This window comes from Lepus europaeus, chromosome 14, assembly GCF_033115175.1.
Source record: "Lepus europaeus isolate LE1 chromosome 14, mLepTim1.pri, whole genome shotgun sequence".
In the NCBI taxonomy this organism is placed as follows: Eukaryota; Metazoa; Chordata; class Mammalia; order Lagomorpha; family Leporidae; genus Lepus; species Lepus europaeus.
This window is the reverse complement of record NC_084840.1, coordinates 34014333-34034134: the sequence shown is the minus strand read 5'-3', so window position 1 is coordinate 34034134 and position 19802 is coordinate 34014333. Positions and strand designations below refer to the sequence as shown.

Sequence of the window (19802 nt, the reverse complement as noted above, 5' to 3'; positions counted from 1 at the left end):
TTGTTTTAATCCTGCAAACATGAAGTGTCCATTGTGGACCATGGCACATGGAATAAAAGACACACATAAAGGCACATCTTCAGCAGATCTCAGCATTAAATAGAAAAGAGGTCTTTCATAAATCTGGTTACACCTGCTGAGGTTCTGAGGTTTTTCTTTTCAGCTGGGTCCCAGGAAGGCCAGCATACCCCTTATTTGAGATGACAATGTAAGTGGTCTGTCTCAGTGGTGAGGACTCACCTGTGGAGTAGTGTGCAGAGGATTAAATACCTAGAAAAAGTTGGAAAATTTCTATAGTATATATATTTTTTAAAGATTTATTTATTTATTTATTTGAAAGAGTTACACAGAGAGAGAAGCAGAGACAGACAGAGAGAGGTCTTTCATCCACTGGTTCACTCCCCAATTGGCCACAATGGCCGGAGCTGCGCTGATCCGGAGTCAGGAACCAGGAGCTTCTTCCAGTCTCCCATGTGGGTGCAGGGACCCAAGCATTTGGTCCATCTTTCACTGCTTTCCAGGCCATAGCAGAGAGCTGGATCAGAAGAGGAACAGCCAGAACTTGAACCAGCGTCTGTATGGGATGCTGGCACTGCAGGCGGCAGCTTTACCCGCTGCACCACAGCACCGGCCCTTCTGTAGTGTTAATAACTTACAGGATTTTGGGCCGGCGCCGCGGCTCACTAGCCTAATCCTCCACCTTGCGGCGCCGGCACACCGGGTTCTAGTCCTGGTCGGGGCACCGATCCTGTCCCGGTTGTCCCTCTTCCAGGCCAGCTCTCTGCTGTGGCCAAGGAGTGCAGTGGAGGATGGCCCAAGTGCTTGGGCCCTGCACCCCATGGGAGACTAGGAGAAGCACCTGGCTCCTGCCATCGGAACAGCGCGGTGCGCCGGCCGCAGCGCACCTACCGCGGCGGCCATTGGAGGGTGAACCAATGGCAAAAGGAAGACCTTTCTCTCTGTCTCTCTCTCACTGTCCACTCTGCCTGTCAAAAATAAAAAAAAAAAATTAAAAAAAAAATAACTTATAGGATTTTGGTAAGATAGATGAGTATAAAAGTTGACACAATAATACATTCACCTAAGTGAAACCTTTTCACATGGATTATCATATTTGATAAGTCTGAAGATTTTTTTCCTGAATTAACAAGAATTATATGTTTATATTAATATCAATGTAATAGTAATCAAGCTGTATATTACATAAATGTTGAAAAGTACTTATTTGTCCTTTTAACTATGGAGCTAAATTTGATAAAAGATAAGTTTATCTTGGGGGTCCATTAAAAGGTGTTATTAGTTATTGAGATTTGCAAATCCCTGCAGAATGACAACCTGTGTAAATATTTTCATGTGTGTATTCATACATGGATGACATGATACCATCTTATCCGAATCTCATGGTTATGAATAGTGTAAGGGCCTTGAATGTTAAACAAAATTAAATAAAAATGCATTATATTATGGTTTTTCCATACTTGAAGATGTCACAATTATATCTTCAAATATGCTTTTACTATTTCTAGTTGTACATTTAATTTACTGCAATATTAGCTAGAAAGCAGTTTTCCTCTTCAATGATCATGTGCTCACTGGTGTTATGATATGTCCAATTTGTATAACTGACTCTTAGTTCAAATATAACACATTGAGTGTAACATTATTATTAACGAAGGTATTCTCGACTAGCTACATCTATACATTTTTTTAAACCTCTGTGGTATTTAAAATTTTACATATTTCCCAGGGATGACCCCAGATTCCCTACGGTTCGTGGTGTGCTGAGAAGAGGGATGACAGTTGAAGGGCTGAAACAGTTCATTGCTGCTCAGGTGAGTATGGCTTCACTGGCTGAATTTTCAGGTAATTTCTATGAATATCCTTTTAATCTTAATTATTTCTGCTCTAGTCCATGTTTATGCCTTATGATACAAGGGCAGATTTTTTTTTCCACAATGGAGTAAGTGTAACACTGTTTAGAGTAGTGTAAAATTGAGAATGACTTAAACTCTTAAGCCAGGGTTGTACCAAGGCAGCTGAAATATTTTGACCCAGTGAAATACTGACTCCTTTTGACTCTGATCAGTGTATAGACTGAGCTGTTACCATGGACTGTTAAGGGGGTAAACAAATTAGTTTGTGTGCATTAAAATATTTTGTATTTCAGTAGAAGTAAATTTCCAAGCATTTATTAGATTTGTTTTTTCCTAAATCTGTCTAGATTGAAGTAGAGATATATTCTAAGTAATTCTGTAGCCCTTAAAATCATTTTTATAATTGTTTTTCTAGGGTTCCTCACGGTCAGTCGTGAACATGGAATGGGACAAAATCTGGGCATTTAACAAAAAGGTAAATGTTTTACCATCAGTCCTCTTTCCTGATGCTTGACTCTGGATTAACACACTAGTAGAGTTCATTAGTGTGCTTATGGTAGAGAAAAATTTGTGAATACTATCATTTTGCAGATTTTCAGGAAAATGGAATGTTTTCCTTTTTTAAATATATAAAGAACATTAAGCCTATTAACTATCCCAACAAGTAACAATGATTGAAACAAACTTGGAGTTGTTTTTTCCTCAAATCTTTTATGAACACTCTGCATTTCATTTTTCTGCTTTCAAGCTGCGAGTTCTCTGTAAGAAGGTATTACTTAATGCTTTTATTTGCCTTATTTAAACATAGCTTTTAGCATATTACATGTTATGACTTCAGATGTTAAATAGCTTTGAAGCACAATCACATTTATATCAAAGACTTGCTCATACAAACCCACTGAAAATGCATTATTCCTAGTTTTAAAAACATTTGTCCTCTGGTTTTCTTAGAGGCAAAGGGAAGTCTTGGCTAAATCCTGTCTGCTGTTCCCTTGTGTACTAGGAGGACAGAGTTTTAAAATAACGTGTTTCACTGAGTTATATTGAAGATTCATTAAATGTAATTCCATAGTTTTTTCTTTCTTTCTTTCTTTTTAATTATTTCTTAAGTGAAAGTCCAGTGTGGAATACTGCATGTTGACATTGCCAATTACTGCTTGGGAGCAGATGCTTGGACACTATAATAAGGCAAATCATTAAAATGCCATGTTTTAAACTATGGTTTCTGTGATTGTGTTCTGTAAATTCTTTTTTGTGATTGCTGCTTGATTGTGCTGATGTCTTGCTTCGACAAATAGTTGTCTTGCATGTGCCTTAAATTTAATCATTTATTCTTCTGTGTTTGGTTAGTTTTTTGATACATAAAGGAATTATTAATTGGTTCTTTGTGTTGCTGCAGTTACTGATAATAAATATGAGTAGACTTTGTAGGCAAAGTTAACCTTGGTGTACTTTTCATTAACAATCCAGTTTTTAAAAAGTTTTAATAAAGTTATATTTACACTTAGTTCAGATATATAAAATGTATATCAAATAATTATATTCAAATAATTCTGTAGGGCCTGTTAAGTTGATCCATATTCCCCTTCTTTCAGCTTTTCTAGATAATTCTGTGGGTATTATTGCTCATATCTTTAAGTGAAATATTCGTGTTGACACTTCTGTTAGGTTTTTGGTGTTATCAGTTGATTTCCCATGATGGAAGATGAAAATTTGGGGTTTTACTTTTTCTTATAACTGTTTTCCTCATAGTTGATTTGTTTTGTTTTGTTTTGTTTTCACTCTGTCATTTGTTTGCTCTTCTAATTCTGTCTCAGACTCTCCACAGGTTGTCTAAATTTTCTGCCAAGTTGCTCAGATGCCTCAGATGTTCCTTCAGTTTTGTCTTGGACACTCCTCTGTGGGAGCTGTTCGCCTTCATCTGATCTAGGTTGGGCTTCTTGGTTTCCACAGCTGTGTACCCAGGTCTCTTCATCATTGTCTTGGTTGGGGGATTGCCTGCTTCCTTCTGTTACGTTACCTTGTTGCTTTCCTGTACTGTATCCTCTGATAGTACCCTGAGAATGGGAGCCCAGAATGAAGATTTTTTAGACCTTGTATGTGACTTATTTACTTTGAAATTTCAAGGTGATGTACATTGATGTTAGGTGTATTTTCATCCATATCCATTAGAAATACTGGTCGTTTATTGTCTGGAAACTTTTTCCTTTGGTTCTGGAAAATTTTTCCTGAATTCCTTCTTTTTCTTTGTTTTTCTCTTCTTTGTTTTCTTTATCTCACAGGAACGCTTCTTGTGAAGATGTTAGGGCTACTGGACTGCTTCTCTAATTGTATTTTCTCTTTCACATTCCATTTTGTCTTTTGTCCCTGCTTTCTGGTAAAGCTGCTCAACTTCCCACCCTTCATTTGAGTTTCTTATTTATGCTATCACATTTCCAAGGTTCTCTTGTTCTCTGAGTTTCCAAAATAATTTCCTACTTCTGTTTCATGATTTATTTTTAATATTTATTTATTTATTTATTTATTTTGAAAGAGTTAGGGAGAGGCAGAGAGCTTCCATCTACTGGTTCACTACCCAGATGAATGCTTTGGCCAGCACTGCGACAGACTGAAGCCAGGAGCTACATTTGGGTTTCCCACATGGACGGCAGGGGTCCAAACACTTGGGCGATCTCCTGCAGCTTCTCCCAGGCCATTAGCAGGGAGGATCAGAAGTTGGATTAGTCAGGACACAAACTGGCGCCCATATGGGATGCCAGCAACACAGGCAGCAGCTTTATCCTCCACCAGCCCCATCACGATTTTAATAAGAATGGCCTCCCCACCCCCACCCCAGTTTGTAGATGCTCTTTCCTCCAGTTGTTTATTTTGGTTTGTTTCTTTCATTTCAAAGACATTTCTCAGTTAACTTACTAGCGTAGTTATCTGTTCATGTTTAATGTGGGAGACTGAGGAGTGATTGGCAGCCCTAGGGTAAGGGTTGGATTGTCAGCTCCATGTGTTCCTGCGGATGATCTGGCTGGATTGGTTAGTTGGAGAACCTCCTTGTCAGGACCTTTGTATCTTGTCTGTTGGAATAGACAGTTTTCTAGGAGGGTGCCTTCTGTCACCTGCCTGAAGTATAAAGGCCTGGCTGCCAGGGCTCTGGAGCTGAGTGCAGGAAGATGGCTGAGGGCTTTGACATCTAATGTCATACATTCATTACTCTCCTTGTCTTCAGGGCAGTACCCTTTCCTTCAGCTCTTTTCTGCCCCCTCCTTTTCACAGAGTGAACTTCTATCTTTGTTGAGAGGAGGGGCAGTTGCCTGATGGTGTGGCATGGAGAAGAGGATATTTCCATTTGTTTTTCAGCTTCTAGATTTTTTTTTTTTTTTTTTTGACAGGCAGAGTGGACAGTGAGAGAGAGAGACAGAGAGAAAGGTCTTCCTTTGCCGTTGGTTCACCCTCCAATGGCTGCCGCGGCCGGCGCGCTGCAGCCAGCGCACCGCGCTCATCCGATGGCAGGAGCCAGGTGCTTCTCCTGGTCTCCCATGAGGTGCAGGGCCCAAGGACTTGGGCCATCCTCCACTGCCTTCCCGGGCCACAGCAGAGAGCTGGCCTGGAAGAGGGGCAACCGGGACAGAATCCGGAGCCCCGACCGGGACTAGAACCCGGTGTGCCGGCGCCGCGAGGCAGAGGATTAGCCTGTTGAGCCACAGCGCCAGCCTCAGCTTCTAGATTTTAATGTTGTCTCCTTTCCTTTCTGTTAATCCTTCTTGGTTTGTGCCCTTAAACAAAACAATACCTCTCATATTGTTTAGAGGGGATTTGGGAGTGAGTGAAAGGAGATGAGCATTTGGAATCTGCTTTGTTTGTCCTGGTGTCTGTGGATTCTTTAATCTTTTTTTTTTAAGTTTTTGACAGGCAGAGTGGACAGTGAGAGAGAGAGAGAGAGAGAGAAAGGTCTTCCTTTTTGCCGTTGGTTCACCCTCCAATGGCCGCTATGGCCAGCGCATCGCGCTGATCCGAAGGCAGGAGCCAGGTGCTTCTCCTGGTCTCCCATGCGGGTGCAAGGCCCAAACACTTGGGCCATCCTCCAGTGCACGCCTGGGCCATAGCAGAGAGCTGGCCTGGAAGAGGGGCAACCAGGGCAGAATCCGGTGCCCCGACCGGGACTAGAACCCGGTGTGCCGGCGCCGCAAGGCAGAGGATTAGCCTGTTGAGCCACGGCGCCGGCCCGGATTCTTTAATCTTTAAACACCATCTGAAAAGCAGAACCTGTGCTGGTTTCCGCTGCCCACATAGTGAAACTGGAGTGATACAGAGAAGATTGTTAGTGTGATCCCAGCACCAGATGTCATGCACATTTGGGAAGCTTTCCATGTTCTTTACTGTGGAGTCAATAAAACACAAAATAGGCAGAAAACAACAAAACAGAATCATTTTTAAGTTTCATTGGTAGTGAAAATGAAATTCTGGTCATGTACTTTCCATTTATATTGTTGGCCTTCCTGATGGCTTCCTACACTGAAACATACTCTTTCCCACCCCAGAGGTAAGGACTGTTGTGTAGACTTCATGTCACAGCAATCTCTAACTAATGCTTAGTTATTTTCTAGCTTGCTCTCTTTATAAGCAGATAAAATTTAAGTGAGCTGTCTGTGAACTAAATTTAGTGCTGTGACATTATGAAATAAAGGCAAAAATCAACCGTTATTCTTTGGACCCCCTCCAATTCTTGCTAACTCAGCATTTTTAAAAACAGCTTCCATTTCAAAATTAGCTGGAGTTTTTTATATGCTCTTTTGGAGACAGAGCCTTATCTTCTGAGTGAATTATACGTGGTAAAGATAAGATAGGAGGCTCCAGCACTGTGGCGTAGTGGGTAAGCCACCACCTGCAGTAAGGGCGCTGGTTCGTGTCCGTCTGCTCCTCCTCTGATCTAGCTCTGCTATGGCTTGGGAAAGCAGTGGAAGATGGCTCCAGTCCTTGGGCTCCTGTACCTGCATGGGACACCTGGAAGAATTTCCGGTCTCCTGGCTTCAGATTGGCCCAGCTCCAGCCGTTGTGGCTGTTTGGGGAGCGAACTAGTAAATAGAAGACCACTCTATCTCTGTTTCTCCCTCACCCTCACCCTCTGCCTCTGCCTTTCTGTAATCCTGCCTTTCAGATAAATAAATCTTTAAAAAGAAAGTATATTCAAAGAGACAATAACAAAAAATTCCCAAATCTAAAGACTATACAATTATCCAGCTCTGGCCATTGTGGCCATTTGAGGAGTGAACCAGAGGATGGAAGACTTCTCTCTGCCTCTGTCTCTCTGTAACTCTGAATTTTCAAATAAATAAATAAATTTTCTTAAAAAAAATGTGAGAAAAGATGCAGGGGACAGGGAGCTCTGTGGTAGTTAGTAATTTCAATGTTTCTCTAAACATTCTCTGATTTTTCTTTTTGTTAGCCTAACTATTCAGCTTGACAGGAAACTAGTACATAATTTTTCTGTATCATAGTTGAATGAAATATATCCAGTTCCATTAAAGATCATTTATTTGATACTAGTAGACATTTCAAGGGCTCATTTTGATTAACCTTGCTAATCTTGTTCTTGATTTTACATAAGTGTTAATATTTAAACTTTTTAATCAAGGCAGAAAAGACACAGCTATAAGTTATTTGTTTCAGGAGCTGTTAGTTGTCTCCATCAACCTTTGTGTTACTGATTTAATTTTAAAATTTATGCCAGTATTTCAGTAGTTGCAAAACAGTTTTCCCCAATTCTCAGCCTAGCTCCCTTGTATCTGCCCCAGGCGAGTAAGGGAAAATATGTGGAGAGTAGAAACTTTCTCTCCACCCCCAGATAAGGAGGGAATCTTCCACTGAAAATTTTTATAGTAAGTCCCAATAAATTAGACAAAAGTGTGCTTGTTCTGACTATGTGTGTTATGGGGGAGGTCTACTCCATTCCATCCAATTCCTTTTCTCTCTGCCTTATGCCTACTATGTCACCTCTTTGAAATCCTTAGGAGCCTGTGGAGTAATTTGAAAGGCATCCAAACAGAGACTTTTAGAATTGTACAAATTTAGAACTTAAAGGAGTTTAAAAGTTTTTCCATCCAAGATTTCCCATACTGGCCTGATCCTACCCATCTTGTGGAGTGCTAAGAACAAATTTCCAGACTGCGAGGGTCCAACGCAGTCACGACACAGTCACTGTCCATCAGTTCTCAAGGAACTTTTACTTGTGGGGGCAGAAGGAAAGTGGGGAGAGGAGAAAAGAGAAGGAGGAGCCCCAAGCCCAAGTCCCAATGTCCCTTTATACCCCAAGTCCCGTGGGGCATCCGCTCCACAGCCAATAGTGGCTCTCTTCACGTGCAGTTCACGCTGGTATCGTCCAATCAGATGAAAGGACGCGTATAGTCTCAGGTCGAAAGTTCATCTGTTTCACCTGGTTCTTCCTAGTTGTTTATGCAGAGTCCATTCTGTTTCATCTGTTTCACCTGACTGTTTTCGTGGGCCTTGTGGTCGACCAATTGCTGCAAGCTATGCAGATAAGGAGGTTCTCACAGGTGGCCAGCCTGCAGTTCCCCACAGCTTTAGATTATTGGAATGATAATTTCTTAGGATTAATTGCCTTTAGAATCTATGCAATAGTTTCTCCAAGTTTTTACTCTAGTTAATCACCTGTGGGAAGTAGTCGGCAGAGCTGCAATGAATTAATAAGTGTCTCAGGTAGGATTCTCATGTTTTAGTCTATTTTCTTTAAACTAATTTTTTTTTAAGATTTATCTTTTATTTATTTATTTGAAAGACAGAGTTACAGAAAGAGGTACAGACAGAGAGAGGTCTTCCATTTACTGGTTCACTCCCCAGATGACCATAAAGGCCGGAGCTGCGCTAATCCAAAGCCAGGAGCTTCTTCTGGGTCTCCCACGTGGGTGCAGGGCCCAAGGACTTGGGCCATCTTCTACTGCTATCCCAGGCCATAGCAGAGAGCTGGATCGGAAGAGGAGCAGCTGGGACTAGAACCAGCGCCCATATGGGATGCCAGTGCTTCAGGCCAGGACGTTAACCCGCTGTGCCACAGCATCAGCCCCTGTGTTTTAGCTTCTTTAAAGAAATTTCAGGCCGGCGCCGGGGCTTAACAGGCTAATCCTCCGCCTTGCGGCGCTGGCACACTGGGTTCTAGTCCCGTTTGGGGCGCCGGATTCTATCCCGGTTGCCCCTCTTCCAGGCCAGCTCTCTGCTATGGCCCAGGAAGGCAGTGGAGGATGGCCCAAGTACTTGGGCCCTGCACCCGCATGGGAGACCAGGAGAAGCACCTGGCTCCTGGCTCTGGATCAGCACAATGCGCTGGCCGCAGCGGCCATTGGAGGGTTAACCAACAGCAAAAAGGAAGACCTTTCTCTCTGTCTCTCTCTCTCACTGTCCACTCTGCCTGTCAAAAAAAAAAAAAAAAAATTTCATCTTAGCCGGCGCCGTGGCTCAATAGGCTAATCCTCCGCCTGTGGCGCCGGCACACCGGGTTCCAGTTCCAGTCGGGGTGCCGGATTCTGTCCCGGTTGCCCCTCTTCCAGGCCAGCTCTCTGCTATGGCCCGGGAAGGCAGTGGAGGATGGCCCAAGTGCTTGGGCCCTGCACCCGCATGGGAGACCAGGAGAAGCACCTGGCTCCTGCCTTTGGATCAGCCGCGGCGGCCTTTGGAGGGTGAACCAACGGCAAAAAGGAAGACCTTTCTCTCTGTCTCTCTCTCACTATCCACTCCGACTGTTAAAAAAAAAGAGAAATTTCATCTCACTGGTTTAAATACCAAACTGAGTAATTACAAATTAAATCTTTGATCATTGTAGCCTAGTAGTAGCTGAAAGAAAGAACCCTTAACTGTTAAGAGTGACCTTTAAGCAAAGGAAAGAATGAAACAGTAAAGTTAGAGAGAAGCTGGTGCTGAGTTAGTATGAAATAGAAGCAGATGAGGAGTAGCAGACAAGAAAAATTAGTTTTCCAAACTTATCATGAATGACCTCTGAGGATTTCTTTTTCCCTGAAGTCATTCAAAATTTCCATACAATGTCATTCTTTTCAGAAAATAAAAAAATACCCTCAAAGTAAACAGAATACCCAACTTGACAATGATAATAACAGAAAATGCAAAATAAAACAAAGCCAGCCAAGTTTAATTAGCCAACACCATTGTTCCCTAATGGAAAAAATTGCTTCTACTACTTTACTTAGCTATTTGGCTCTACATTGTGTGCTGTTATCTACATTTTTCTTCCATATGCTTTATGTGTTGTGTAAACACTGCTCTTGTGATTGGTTGTCATGGATAATTTTAATTTGAACAGTGAAGTGAGAAAAATACATGAGCCTCAGAAGGGTATGCTACTGTGGTTTTAGAGGTAGATTAGGTTAACAGATAATGAGCATAACCATTCATTCAGTTTATCTGCATATATTTACTGATTATCTGTATGTACAGGCCCTTGCTAGAAATCAGGATACTTTGGTATCTATCTATCTATCTATCTATCTATCTATGGCATGTAAGCCAATAGAAATATCTTGCTTAAACTTCTAATCTACAAACTTGCCTTATTATAGTGACCTAATGCTGTTCTGCTTTTGATCCAGTTATGCTGCCTAACACTGAATTACACTGAAAAACAAATATCTATAGTCTCTTAAATTGCATTTCTTCAACAGTACAAAATTGAGTATCATATTTACCTGTAGGATTAATTATAACCTGCTAGTGTATTTTTTTCACCTTCTAATACCAAATTTAAAAAGTATTTTCAAAGTCCTTCTAATACTACACTTTAATTGCTTTCTTTCAACTGCCAGTTGAATGAAAGTTCATCTTTTTTTTATTATCAGTAGTTATTCTTTTTTTTTTTTTTTTTTTAATTTACTTATTTGAGAGGTAGAGTTACAGACAGTGAGAGGGAGAGACAGAGAGAAAGGTCTTCCTTCCATTGGTTCACTTTCCAATTGGCCACAATGGCCGGAGCTGCACCAATCCAAAGCCAGGAGCCAGGAGCTTCTTCCTGGTCTGCACCACGTGGGTGCAGGGGCCTAAGGACTTGGGCCGTCCTCCACCGCTTTCCCAGGCCATAGCAGAGAGCTGGACTGGAAGTAGCAGCCGGGATTAGAACCGGTGCCCATATAAGATGCCGGCGCCGCAGGCAGAGGATTAACCAAGTTAGCCACAGCGCCAGCCCCTCCAATAGTTATTCTTGAGAGTGAACTCTAAATCCTTTATGAAGTCTTTGTTTATAATTGCTTTTTTCTTTTTTCCTACTTGACAGCTAAATATTAGAGACAAGTTAACAGATAAGCCAATTAGTAAATGCAGTAACAAAGAAAACCAGTTAGTATTCCTGTGTTGTTACTTATTTTTTTGTGATGTTTTTTAAAAAAATTCTACAGTGTTTTAATACAAGGATTTGTTTGTTGCAGGTTATTGACCCTGTGGCTCCACGATATGTAGCATTACTGAAGAAAGAAGTAGTTTCAGTGAATGTCCCTGAAGCTCAGGAGGAGATGAAAGAAGTCTCCAAACACCCGAAGGTTACCCTACAATTTCACCAACGTTTTTCTCTTTGTTAAAAGAAGGAGCAAGCAAGATAATGAGGGAAATGTGCTTTTAATGGCAGTAGTGTGATTTGGGGATCATTTTCTTTTAACATTGTCAGAATTGGAAACCAGTTGAAGTATTTCTTGCTAAAGAAATTTAGTAATAATCCATAGCACTTTGTAGAGAATGGTAACAATCAAATTTTAGTCATTTTTATTCTGTAGAGATAGCGTTTAGCATGTTGAGAAAATTTATGTCTTCCTGGAGTCCTTCCATACAAGTATACTGAGCTTATCTTCGTGTGGAAGATGAGGTGCATTCTTTGTTAACCAAATTATTCACCTTTTTCTTTACATCAAAACATTGGATCCTTTTTTTTTTTTTTTTTTTTTTAAAGATTTGTTTATTTATTTGAAAGAGTTACACAGAGAGAGAAGGAGAGGCAGAGAGAGAGAGAGGTCTTTTATCCGCTGGTTCACTCCCCAATTGGCTGCAGCGGTCAGAGCTGCGCCGATCTGAAGCCAGGGGCCAGGAGCTTCTTCTGGGACTCCCACGTGGGTGCAGGGGCCTAAGGACTTGGGCCATCTTCTACTGCTTTCCCAGGCCATAGCAGAGAGCTGGATGGGAAGTGGATCAGCCAGGACTTGAACCGGCGCCCATATGGGAGGCCAGCACTGCAGGCGGTGGCTTTACCTGCTACGCCACGAGCTAGCCCCCAAAACATTAAATTCTTTTTTTTTTTTTTAGAGATTTATTTATTTTTATTTGAAAGTCAGAGTTACACAGAGAGAAGAGGCAGAGAGAGAGAGGTCTTCCATCTGATTTGTTCACTCTCCAATTGGCACAACGGCCAGAGCTGCACCAATTCGAAGCCAGGAGCCAGGAGCTTCTTCCGGGTCTCCCACACGGGTGCAGGGGCCCAAGGACTTGGGCCATCCTCTACTGCTTTTCCAGGCTACAACAGAGAGCTGGATTGGAAGTGGAGAAGCCGAGTCTCAAACCGGCGCCCTTATGGGATGCCGTGGCTTCAGGCCAGGGCATTAACCCGCTGCACCACAGTGCGGCCCCAAAACATTAGATTCTAACACTGAATCACAACTTGACTTGAGATGCTGTCACACTTTTTTTGCTCTGTTTTGGGAAGTTATCAGTGAAGTAAAAATGGTGTCTAGTCATCTAGATTCTGTGTATAAATCAAAAAAGATTTATTTATTTATTTATTTGAAAGTCAGAGTTACAGAGAGGTAGAGGCAGAGAGAGAGGGAGAAAGATCTTCCATCTGCTGATTCATTCCCCAAATGGCTGCAACAGCCAGAGCTTGGCTGATCTGAAGCCAGGAGCCTGGAGCTTCTCACTTGGGTGCAGAGGCCCACGTAGTTGGGCCATCCTCTACTGCTTTCCCAGGATATAGCAGAGAGCTGGATCAGAAGTGGAACAGCTAGGACTCGAACCAGTACCCATATGGGATGCTGGCACTATAGGCGGCGACTTTACCCGTTATTACACAGCACTGGCCCCAGATAGCTTAAATTTAACTACTAAATACTGCTCATGAGTAAGCAAGATATAATTGATTAGGGAAAACACTTTATAAAAGATATTTATTTATGGTAACAGGTAGACAGAGTACCCATCCACTGATTCATTCCCCAGATGCCTGCAATGGCCCAAAGGTTGGGGTCAGGATGAGCCAGGAGCCAAGTCAGGTCTCCCATGTGGGTAGCAGGAACACAAACACTTGAACCATCACCTGCTGCCTCCCAGGATGCACATTAGCAGCAAGCTGGAATTGGGAGTAGAGCTGGGACTTGAACCCAGTCACTCTGACATAAGATGCGGTAGTCCCAATTAATGTCTGTCTTTTTTTTTAAGATTTTGTTAATTTATTTGAAAGTTAGAATTATGGGGAGGGGGGAAGACAGTGAGAGATTGAGAGAGAGATCCTCCATTTACCGATTCACTCCCCAGGTGGCTGCAGTGGCTGGGGCTGGACCAGGCTAAAGCCAGGAACCAGGAGCTTCTTCCAGGTCTCCCATGTGGGTACAGGGATCCAAAGACTTGAGCTATCCTCTGCTAGCTTCCCAGGCTCACTAGCAGGGAGGTGGAAGTGGAGCAGCTGGGCCTCAAACAGGTGCCCATATGGGATGCCTGTGTTGCAGGCAGCAGCTTTACCTGCTAAACCACAATGCAGGCCCCTGGATTACTGAATTTTATCTGTGAATTTTCATTTTTAACATTTCCCTCACAAAGTGGTTTCCCTTTAGCCTACCAGTATTCTTTTCTGAGCCTGTTATAATAGTTTTTATTAGATACTGAGTTTTCACAAATGTCTTTGTACATTCACTGGAAAACTATTAATCACATAGTGTTTAAGTTACTTCCTATTGTCTAGTTGCACATTTTTTATGTGAGTTCTGCCAAACAAAAACTGAAATTTAACAAACACAGCATTCTTTTTATTCCTCCTAACTTTTTTTTAAACACTACACAATTGGAAGGCAGAAAATTTGTCTTAGCTATGAATTTATAGAATCCTTTCTTTAAAGTTTGCCTTGTGTAATATGAAAGGGTCCTGGTTTCCTGCTAAGGTTGTGTCTGTTGCCCCATGGTGTTTTGTCCCAAGTGCTCAGGGATGATGTGATTTTCTATTTTCTGTAAAAACAGTGAGATTCTGAGGGTAGCAAAGCAGATTCTGGTTAGAGAGACAGTAAATTATAAATAATATGATCTTAACCTCCAAACCAGTCAATGATTGTTTTAGGCTGGATATCATCTTAAGGGCAGGCTAACATATCTAACTTCATAAACATTGTTAATGTTGTCACAGAGCAGAGCTTCAACCTAGTGATTTCTACTCTGAGGCCAGTGTGACTATTTTTATAACAAGCTTGTAGTGTTTAAACGCTAAGAACAAAATTAGAAAAACATGTGCATTAAAACAATGGAGGAAAAGCAAAACATTTTCTTCCTAATACAGCACTGAATTGTTAATGGTATATTAATGCAGACAGCTTTTCTTTGGTTAAAAAGTAAAGTGAATGAGGGAATAGATTTGCATATTGGGTTCCACCAACACTGTCCTTTTCTATTACCTACCAGAATCCTGATGTGGGCCTGAAGCCTGTGTGGTACAGCCCCAAAATTTTCATTGAAGGTGCTGATGCAGAGACTTTGTCAGAGGGGGAAATGGTTACGTTTATCAACTGGGGCAACATCAACATTACTAAAATACACAAGTAAGTTATTTTATTTTCAAATAAACATGAAAGAGAAGTCTTTTATGTTTATTTACTTACTAAACATTACTTAATCCATAACTATTCATGTTGCAGACTAGTAAAGCTGCCAAGATATTTACACTGCAAATGCTGGGCACAAATTTTTTCACATATGTTCCAGTTTAGTAATAGATTATCAGGCTGTGTTTGGCTTGTGATGTAGAGAATTTCTGTGTCTAGATGTCAAAAACGATTCTGATTCTGATACCCCTAGTTTTCATAATTTTTTTGTTATACAGTTTCCCTGATAGAAGTATCCTTTGGATAGGATTTGTGTACATATAAATATAACTTAATCTTTATCCTAAAACTGACTTTAAAGTTGATTGGTTAATGATGAATTTGGCTTTCTAATTACTGGAGTGTATGTACATATTTTGATTTCCAAATTATTTGTGAACATAGTATGCTTGAGATGATTTTGTGTAAATTGAAATTTTAATTGTATAGTAAATCTTTATGATTGTAACTGTTAGATTTTTTTTTTTTTTTTTTTTTTGACAGGCAGAGAGATAGAGAGAAAGGTCTTCCTTTTTGCTGTTGGTTCACCCTCCAATGGCCGCCGCAGTAGGCACGCTGCTGCCGGCGCACCGCGCTGATCCGATGGCAGGAGCCAGATGATTCTCCTGGTCTCCCATGGGGTGCAGGGCCCAAGAACTTGGGCCATCCTCCACTGCACTCCCAGGCCACAGCAGAGAGCTGGCCTGGAAGAGGGGCAACCGGGACAGAATCGGTGCCCCGACCGGGACTAGAACCCGGTGTGCCGGCGCCACAAGGTGGAGGATTAGCCTATTGAGCCACGGTGCTGGCCAAGAAATTAGATGTTTTTTAAATACAGTATTTCATATTTTATAATGCTTAGTGGAGGTGACTAAATCATAAATATGTTCATATTCTTCATCAGATATATTTGGATTTCTTCTCCAGTGCATCCTCATTAGTATCTTGATAACATAGATTATGTTTTATGCACATCTAGCACATATTAGAAGCTCAACTAAATATTTGAGTTTTTAAAAAAATATTTATTGATTTATTTGAAATGCAGAAATACACAGAGAGAAGAGAGACAGAGAGATCTTCCAACTGCTGGTTCATTCCCCAAATGGCCGCAGTGGCCAGGACTGAGCCAGGCCAAAGCCTGTTGCCGGGAACTTTTTCTGGTCTCCCACATAGGTGCAGGGGCCCAGGTTTTCAGGCCATGTTCCGTTGCTTTCCCAGGTGCATTAGCAGGAAGCTGGATCAAAAATGGAGCAGTCAGGACTCGAATTAGCACCCATATGGATGCCAACACCACAGGCAGTGGCTTTACCGACTACGCCCCAGCACTAATGGGAATTTTTCCAGAGAAAATCCCTTATCCATTTATTGAAAAGTTAATTTGCATTGATGACAAGTATAGTATATTTTCTTTGATTACTTTTTAACTTTCTCTTTAGAAATGCAGATGGAAAAATTGTATCTCTTGATGCAAAATTGAATTTGGAGAACAAGGACTACAAGAAAACCACTAAGATCACTTGGCTCGCAGAGACTGCACATGCTCTTCCTGTTCCAGCGATCTGTGTCACCTATGAGCACTTGATCACAAAACCAGTACTAGGAAAGGATGAGGACTTTAAGCAGTATGTCAACAAGAACAGTAAGGTAACCTTCTGAGAGAAACCACATTTCACCTTTTCCTATTGTAGAAACTTACATCGAACTTTCAAAATTAATTTGATCTAGTTTTTATAATAAAATGATCTGTAGCAATGATCTGTAAAATTTTATTTAAGTAAAAACATGTTAAAAAGTAATAGGTCTATTTCACAGATGACAGTGAAAAGGGGTTAAGGAACTTGTATGAGCACACATAATGAATAGCAGAGCTGGGCTTGAACCCAGGCACCCTGGCCCTGTAATCCTTGCACTTAAGCACTATGTCTGTTACATACTTCTTTTTTTTTGTTACATGCTTCTTACATGCATTTCACATATGTACGTTGGAAAATTACCTGTTTCCACAGGAATGCCATTCAAGTTGCTTAAAAGATTTCCTGAAGCCTGTCAGTTTATAAAGGTTGACCTCTAAGAATGTGACAAATTAAATTGTCATTTACTTTAACACTACCCTGTTTTGCTGTGTGTGCTCAAGTAATAAATCTTTTAACATATCTATTTAAAATGAAAATATTCCAGCTACTGGAAAACTTTATTTTAGAGTGGTTTTAATTTTGCAAAAATGTGTTTTGATCTGATGTCATCTTCCTAGCGTGAAGAACTAATGCTAGGGGACCCGTGCCTTAAGGATCTGAAGAAAGGAGACATTATTCAGCTCCAGAGAAGAGGATTCTTCATCTGTGATCAACCTTATGAACCTGTGAGGTGAGTAAACATAAATGAACATCTTCATAAAAGTGCTCACAGTTCTCACAGAGAGTAACAGGTTAGAATTTCAACACTTTCACTAAAATCCTATAACTGAAAAATTTCTGCTCAGTTTGATTTGTTCTATATTTAATATTTCAGACTTAATTAATTTAATGAGTGATATTCCTGAAGTAACAGTAGGATGCATTACAGGCTCAGAAATGTTGTGTAGTAGTTATGTTTGCCCATTTTTACATAGCCACTGAATTACATGCTTTCAAAGAGTGAATTTTTTGGGTGTGAATTAGCTCAATAAAGCTATTAAAAATATTTAAGAGGAGGTGGGTGTTATACAGCAGATTAAGCTGCTACTTGGGATACCTTCATCCCATGTCAGAGTGTCTGGTTTGAGTCACAGCTATAATCCTTCCAATTCAGCTTTGTGATAGTGTTCCTGAGAGGCAACACAAGATGGCTGGAATACTTTAGTCCATGCCACACACATGGGAGACCCAGATGGAGTTCCTGGCCTTGGCTTAGCCCACCCTCAGCTGTTGCCAGCATTTGGAGAATGAATCAGCAGTTGGAAGACCTCCCTCTGTCTCTCCTTCTCTGTCAGCCTGCCTTTCAGATACATATGTAAATAAATATGTAAATCTTATTTTTTTTTAAGATATTTATTTATTTATTTATTTATTTTGACAGGCAGAGTGGACAGTGAGAGAGAGACAGAGAGAAAGGTCTTCCTTTTGCCGTTGGTTCACCCTCCAATGGCCGCCGCAGTAGGCGCGCTGCGGCCGGCGCACCGCGCTGATCCGATGGCAGGAGCCAGGTGATTCTCCTGGTCTCCCATGGGGTGCAGGGCCCAAGCACTTGGGCCATCCTCCACTGTACTCCCTGGCCACAGCAGAGAGCTGGCCTGGAAGAGGGGCAACCGGGACAGGATCAGTGCCCCGACCGGGACTAGAACCCGGTGTGCTGGCGCTGCTAGGCGGAGGATTAGCCTATTGAGCCACGGCGCCGGCCAAGATTTTTATTTTATTTGAGAGGTAGAGTTACAGACAGTGAGAGAGAGAGACCGAGAGAAAGGTCTTCCTTCCATTGGTTCACTCTCCAAATGACTGCAACAGCTGGAGCTGCACCAATCCGAAGCCAGGAGCTTGTTCCGGGTCTTCCTCGTGGGTACAGGGGCCCAAGCACTTGGGCCATCTTTCACTGCTTTCTCAGGTCATAGCAGAGAACTAGATTGGAAGTGGAGCAGCCAGGACTAGAACCGTACCCATATGGGATGTTGGCGCCGCAGGCAGAGGATTAACCTACTGCACCATGGCGCCAGCCCCATAAATCTTAAAAAATAATGGAAGAAAGGATCTTATGTCTCTAAATTATTTCTCTTACTCTGTATACTATGTAGTTTTTACTATAATATTCATGCAAGTCTTTTTTCTTATGATTGGTATCACAAACAGATTATTGGTAATTATTGTACCCTTTGAAATTGAGGATTTTTTTAAAAGATTTATTTATTTATTTGAAAGGCAGAGTTTCAGAGAGAGAGAGAGAGATCTTCCATCCGATGGTTCACTCCCCAAGTGGCTGCGCCGGAACTGCACCGATCCGAAGCCAGGAGCCAGGAGTTTCTTCTGGGTCTCCCGCGTGGGTGCAGGGGCCTAAGGACTTGGGCCATCTTCTACTGCTTTCCCAGGCCATAGCAGAGAGCTGGATGGGAAATGGAGCAGCCAGGACTAGAACCAGCGCCCATATGGGATGCTAGCACTTCAGGCCATGATGTTAAACCCACTGTGCCATAGGACTGTCCCCTGGTTTTTTTTTTCCATTTCTTTAAGATTTGTTAATTTGAAAGGAAGAGTTAGAGAGAGAGAGAGAGAGATCTTCCATCCATCCACTAGTTCACTCCCCAAATGACTGGCTCTGGACCATGCTGAAGCCAGGAGTTAGGAACTCCATCTGGGGCTCTCATGTGGGTACAAGAGCCCAAGGATTTGGACCATCTTCTGCTACCTTCCCAAGCACGTTAGCAGGGAACTGAATTGCAAGTGGAGCAGCTAGGATGCAAACTGGCATCCGTGTGAGATGCCAGCATCACAGGCATCGACCTAACCTGCTGTGCCATAATGTGGGCCCCAAATTGAAAAATTCTTTTCTTTTAAAAAAAAAAATTATTTTATTTATTTGAAAGGAAAAAGTTACAGAAAGGGAGAAGCAAAGAGAGAGGTATCTTCTATCCTCTGGTTCACTCACCAAATGGCTGCAACGGCCATGGCTAAACCAGATTGAAGCCATGATTCAAGAGCTTCTTCCAGGTCTCCCACATGGGTATAGGGGCCAAAGAACTTGAGCTATCTTCTACTGCTTTTCCAGGCACACTGGCAGAGAACTGGATTGGAAGTGGAACAGCCGGGACGCAAACCGGCACCCAGATGAGATGCTGGCATATCGGGTGGTGACTTTACCCATTATGTCACAACACTAGCTCCTAAATTAAAAAATTCTTACAGGAGCCAGCATTGTAGTGTCTTGGGTTAAGCCACTGCCTACAACATTGGCATCCTATATGGGTGCCAATTCGAGTCCCAGCTGCTCCACTTCCGATCCAGCTCCCTGCTAATGTGCCTGTGAAAGCAGTGGAAGATGACCCAAGTGCCTGGACCCCTGCACCCACGTGGGAACCCTGGAAGAAGCTCCTGGCTTCGGATCAACCCAGCTCCGACCATCATGGTCATTT

At 42.0% G+C, this 19802-nt stretch overlaps 1 protein-coding gene and 1 non-coding gene across 3 annotated transcripts in view; both read left to right on the top strand.

Moving 5' to 3' along the window:
- The window catches only part of EPRS1 (glutamyl-prolyl-tRNA synthetase 1), an 84627-nt gene that overhangs the window by 28304 nt on the left and 36521 nt on the right, over positions 1-19802 (top strand). For both annotated transcript variants that reach the window (XM_062210362.1, XM_062210361.1), the window contains exons 11-16: positions 1748-1832; positions 2290-2349; positions 11309-11419; positions 14526-14662; positions 16144-16351; positions 16959-17071. In XM_062210362.1, the coding sequence (XP_062066346.1) occupies positions 1748-1832; positions 2290-2349; positions 11309-11419; positions 14526-14662; positions 16144-16351; positions 16959-17071 (714 nt within the window). The remainder of the gene's footprint in view (positions 1-1747; positions 1833-2289; positions 2350-11308; positions 11420-14525; positions 14663-16143; positions 16352-16958; positions 17072-19802) is intronic.
- On the top strand, positions 6134-6242 carry LOC133774041 (U6 spliceosomal RNA). The gene has a single exon (XR_009868019.1). It is a non-coding gene; the product is annotated as a U6 spliceosomal RNA (small nuclear RNA).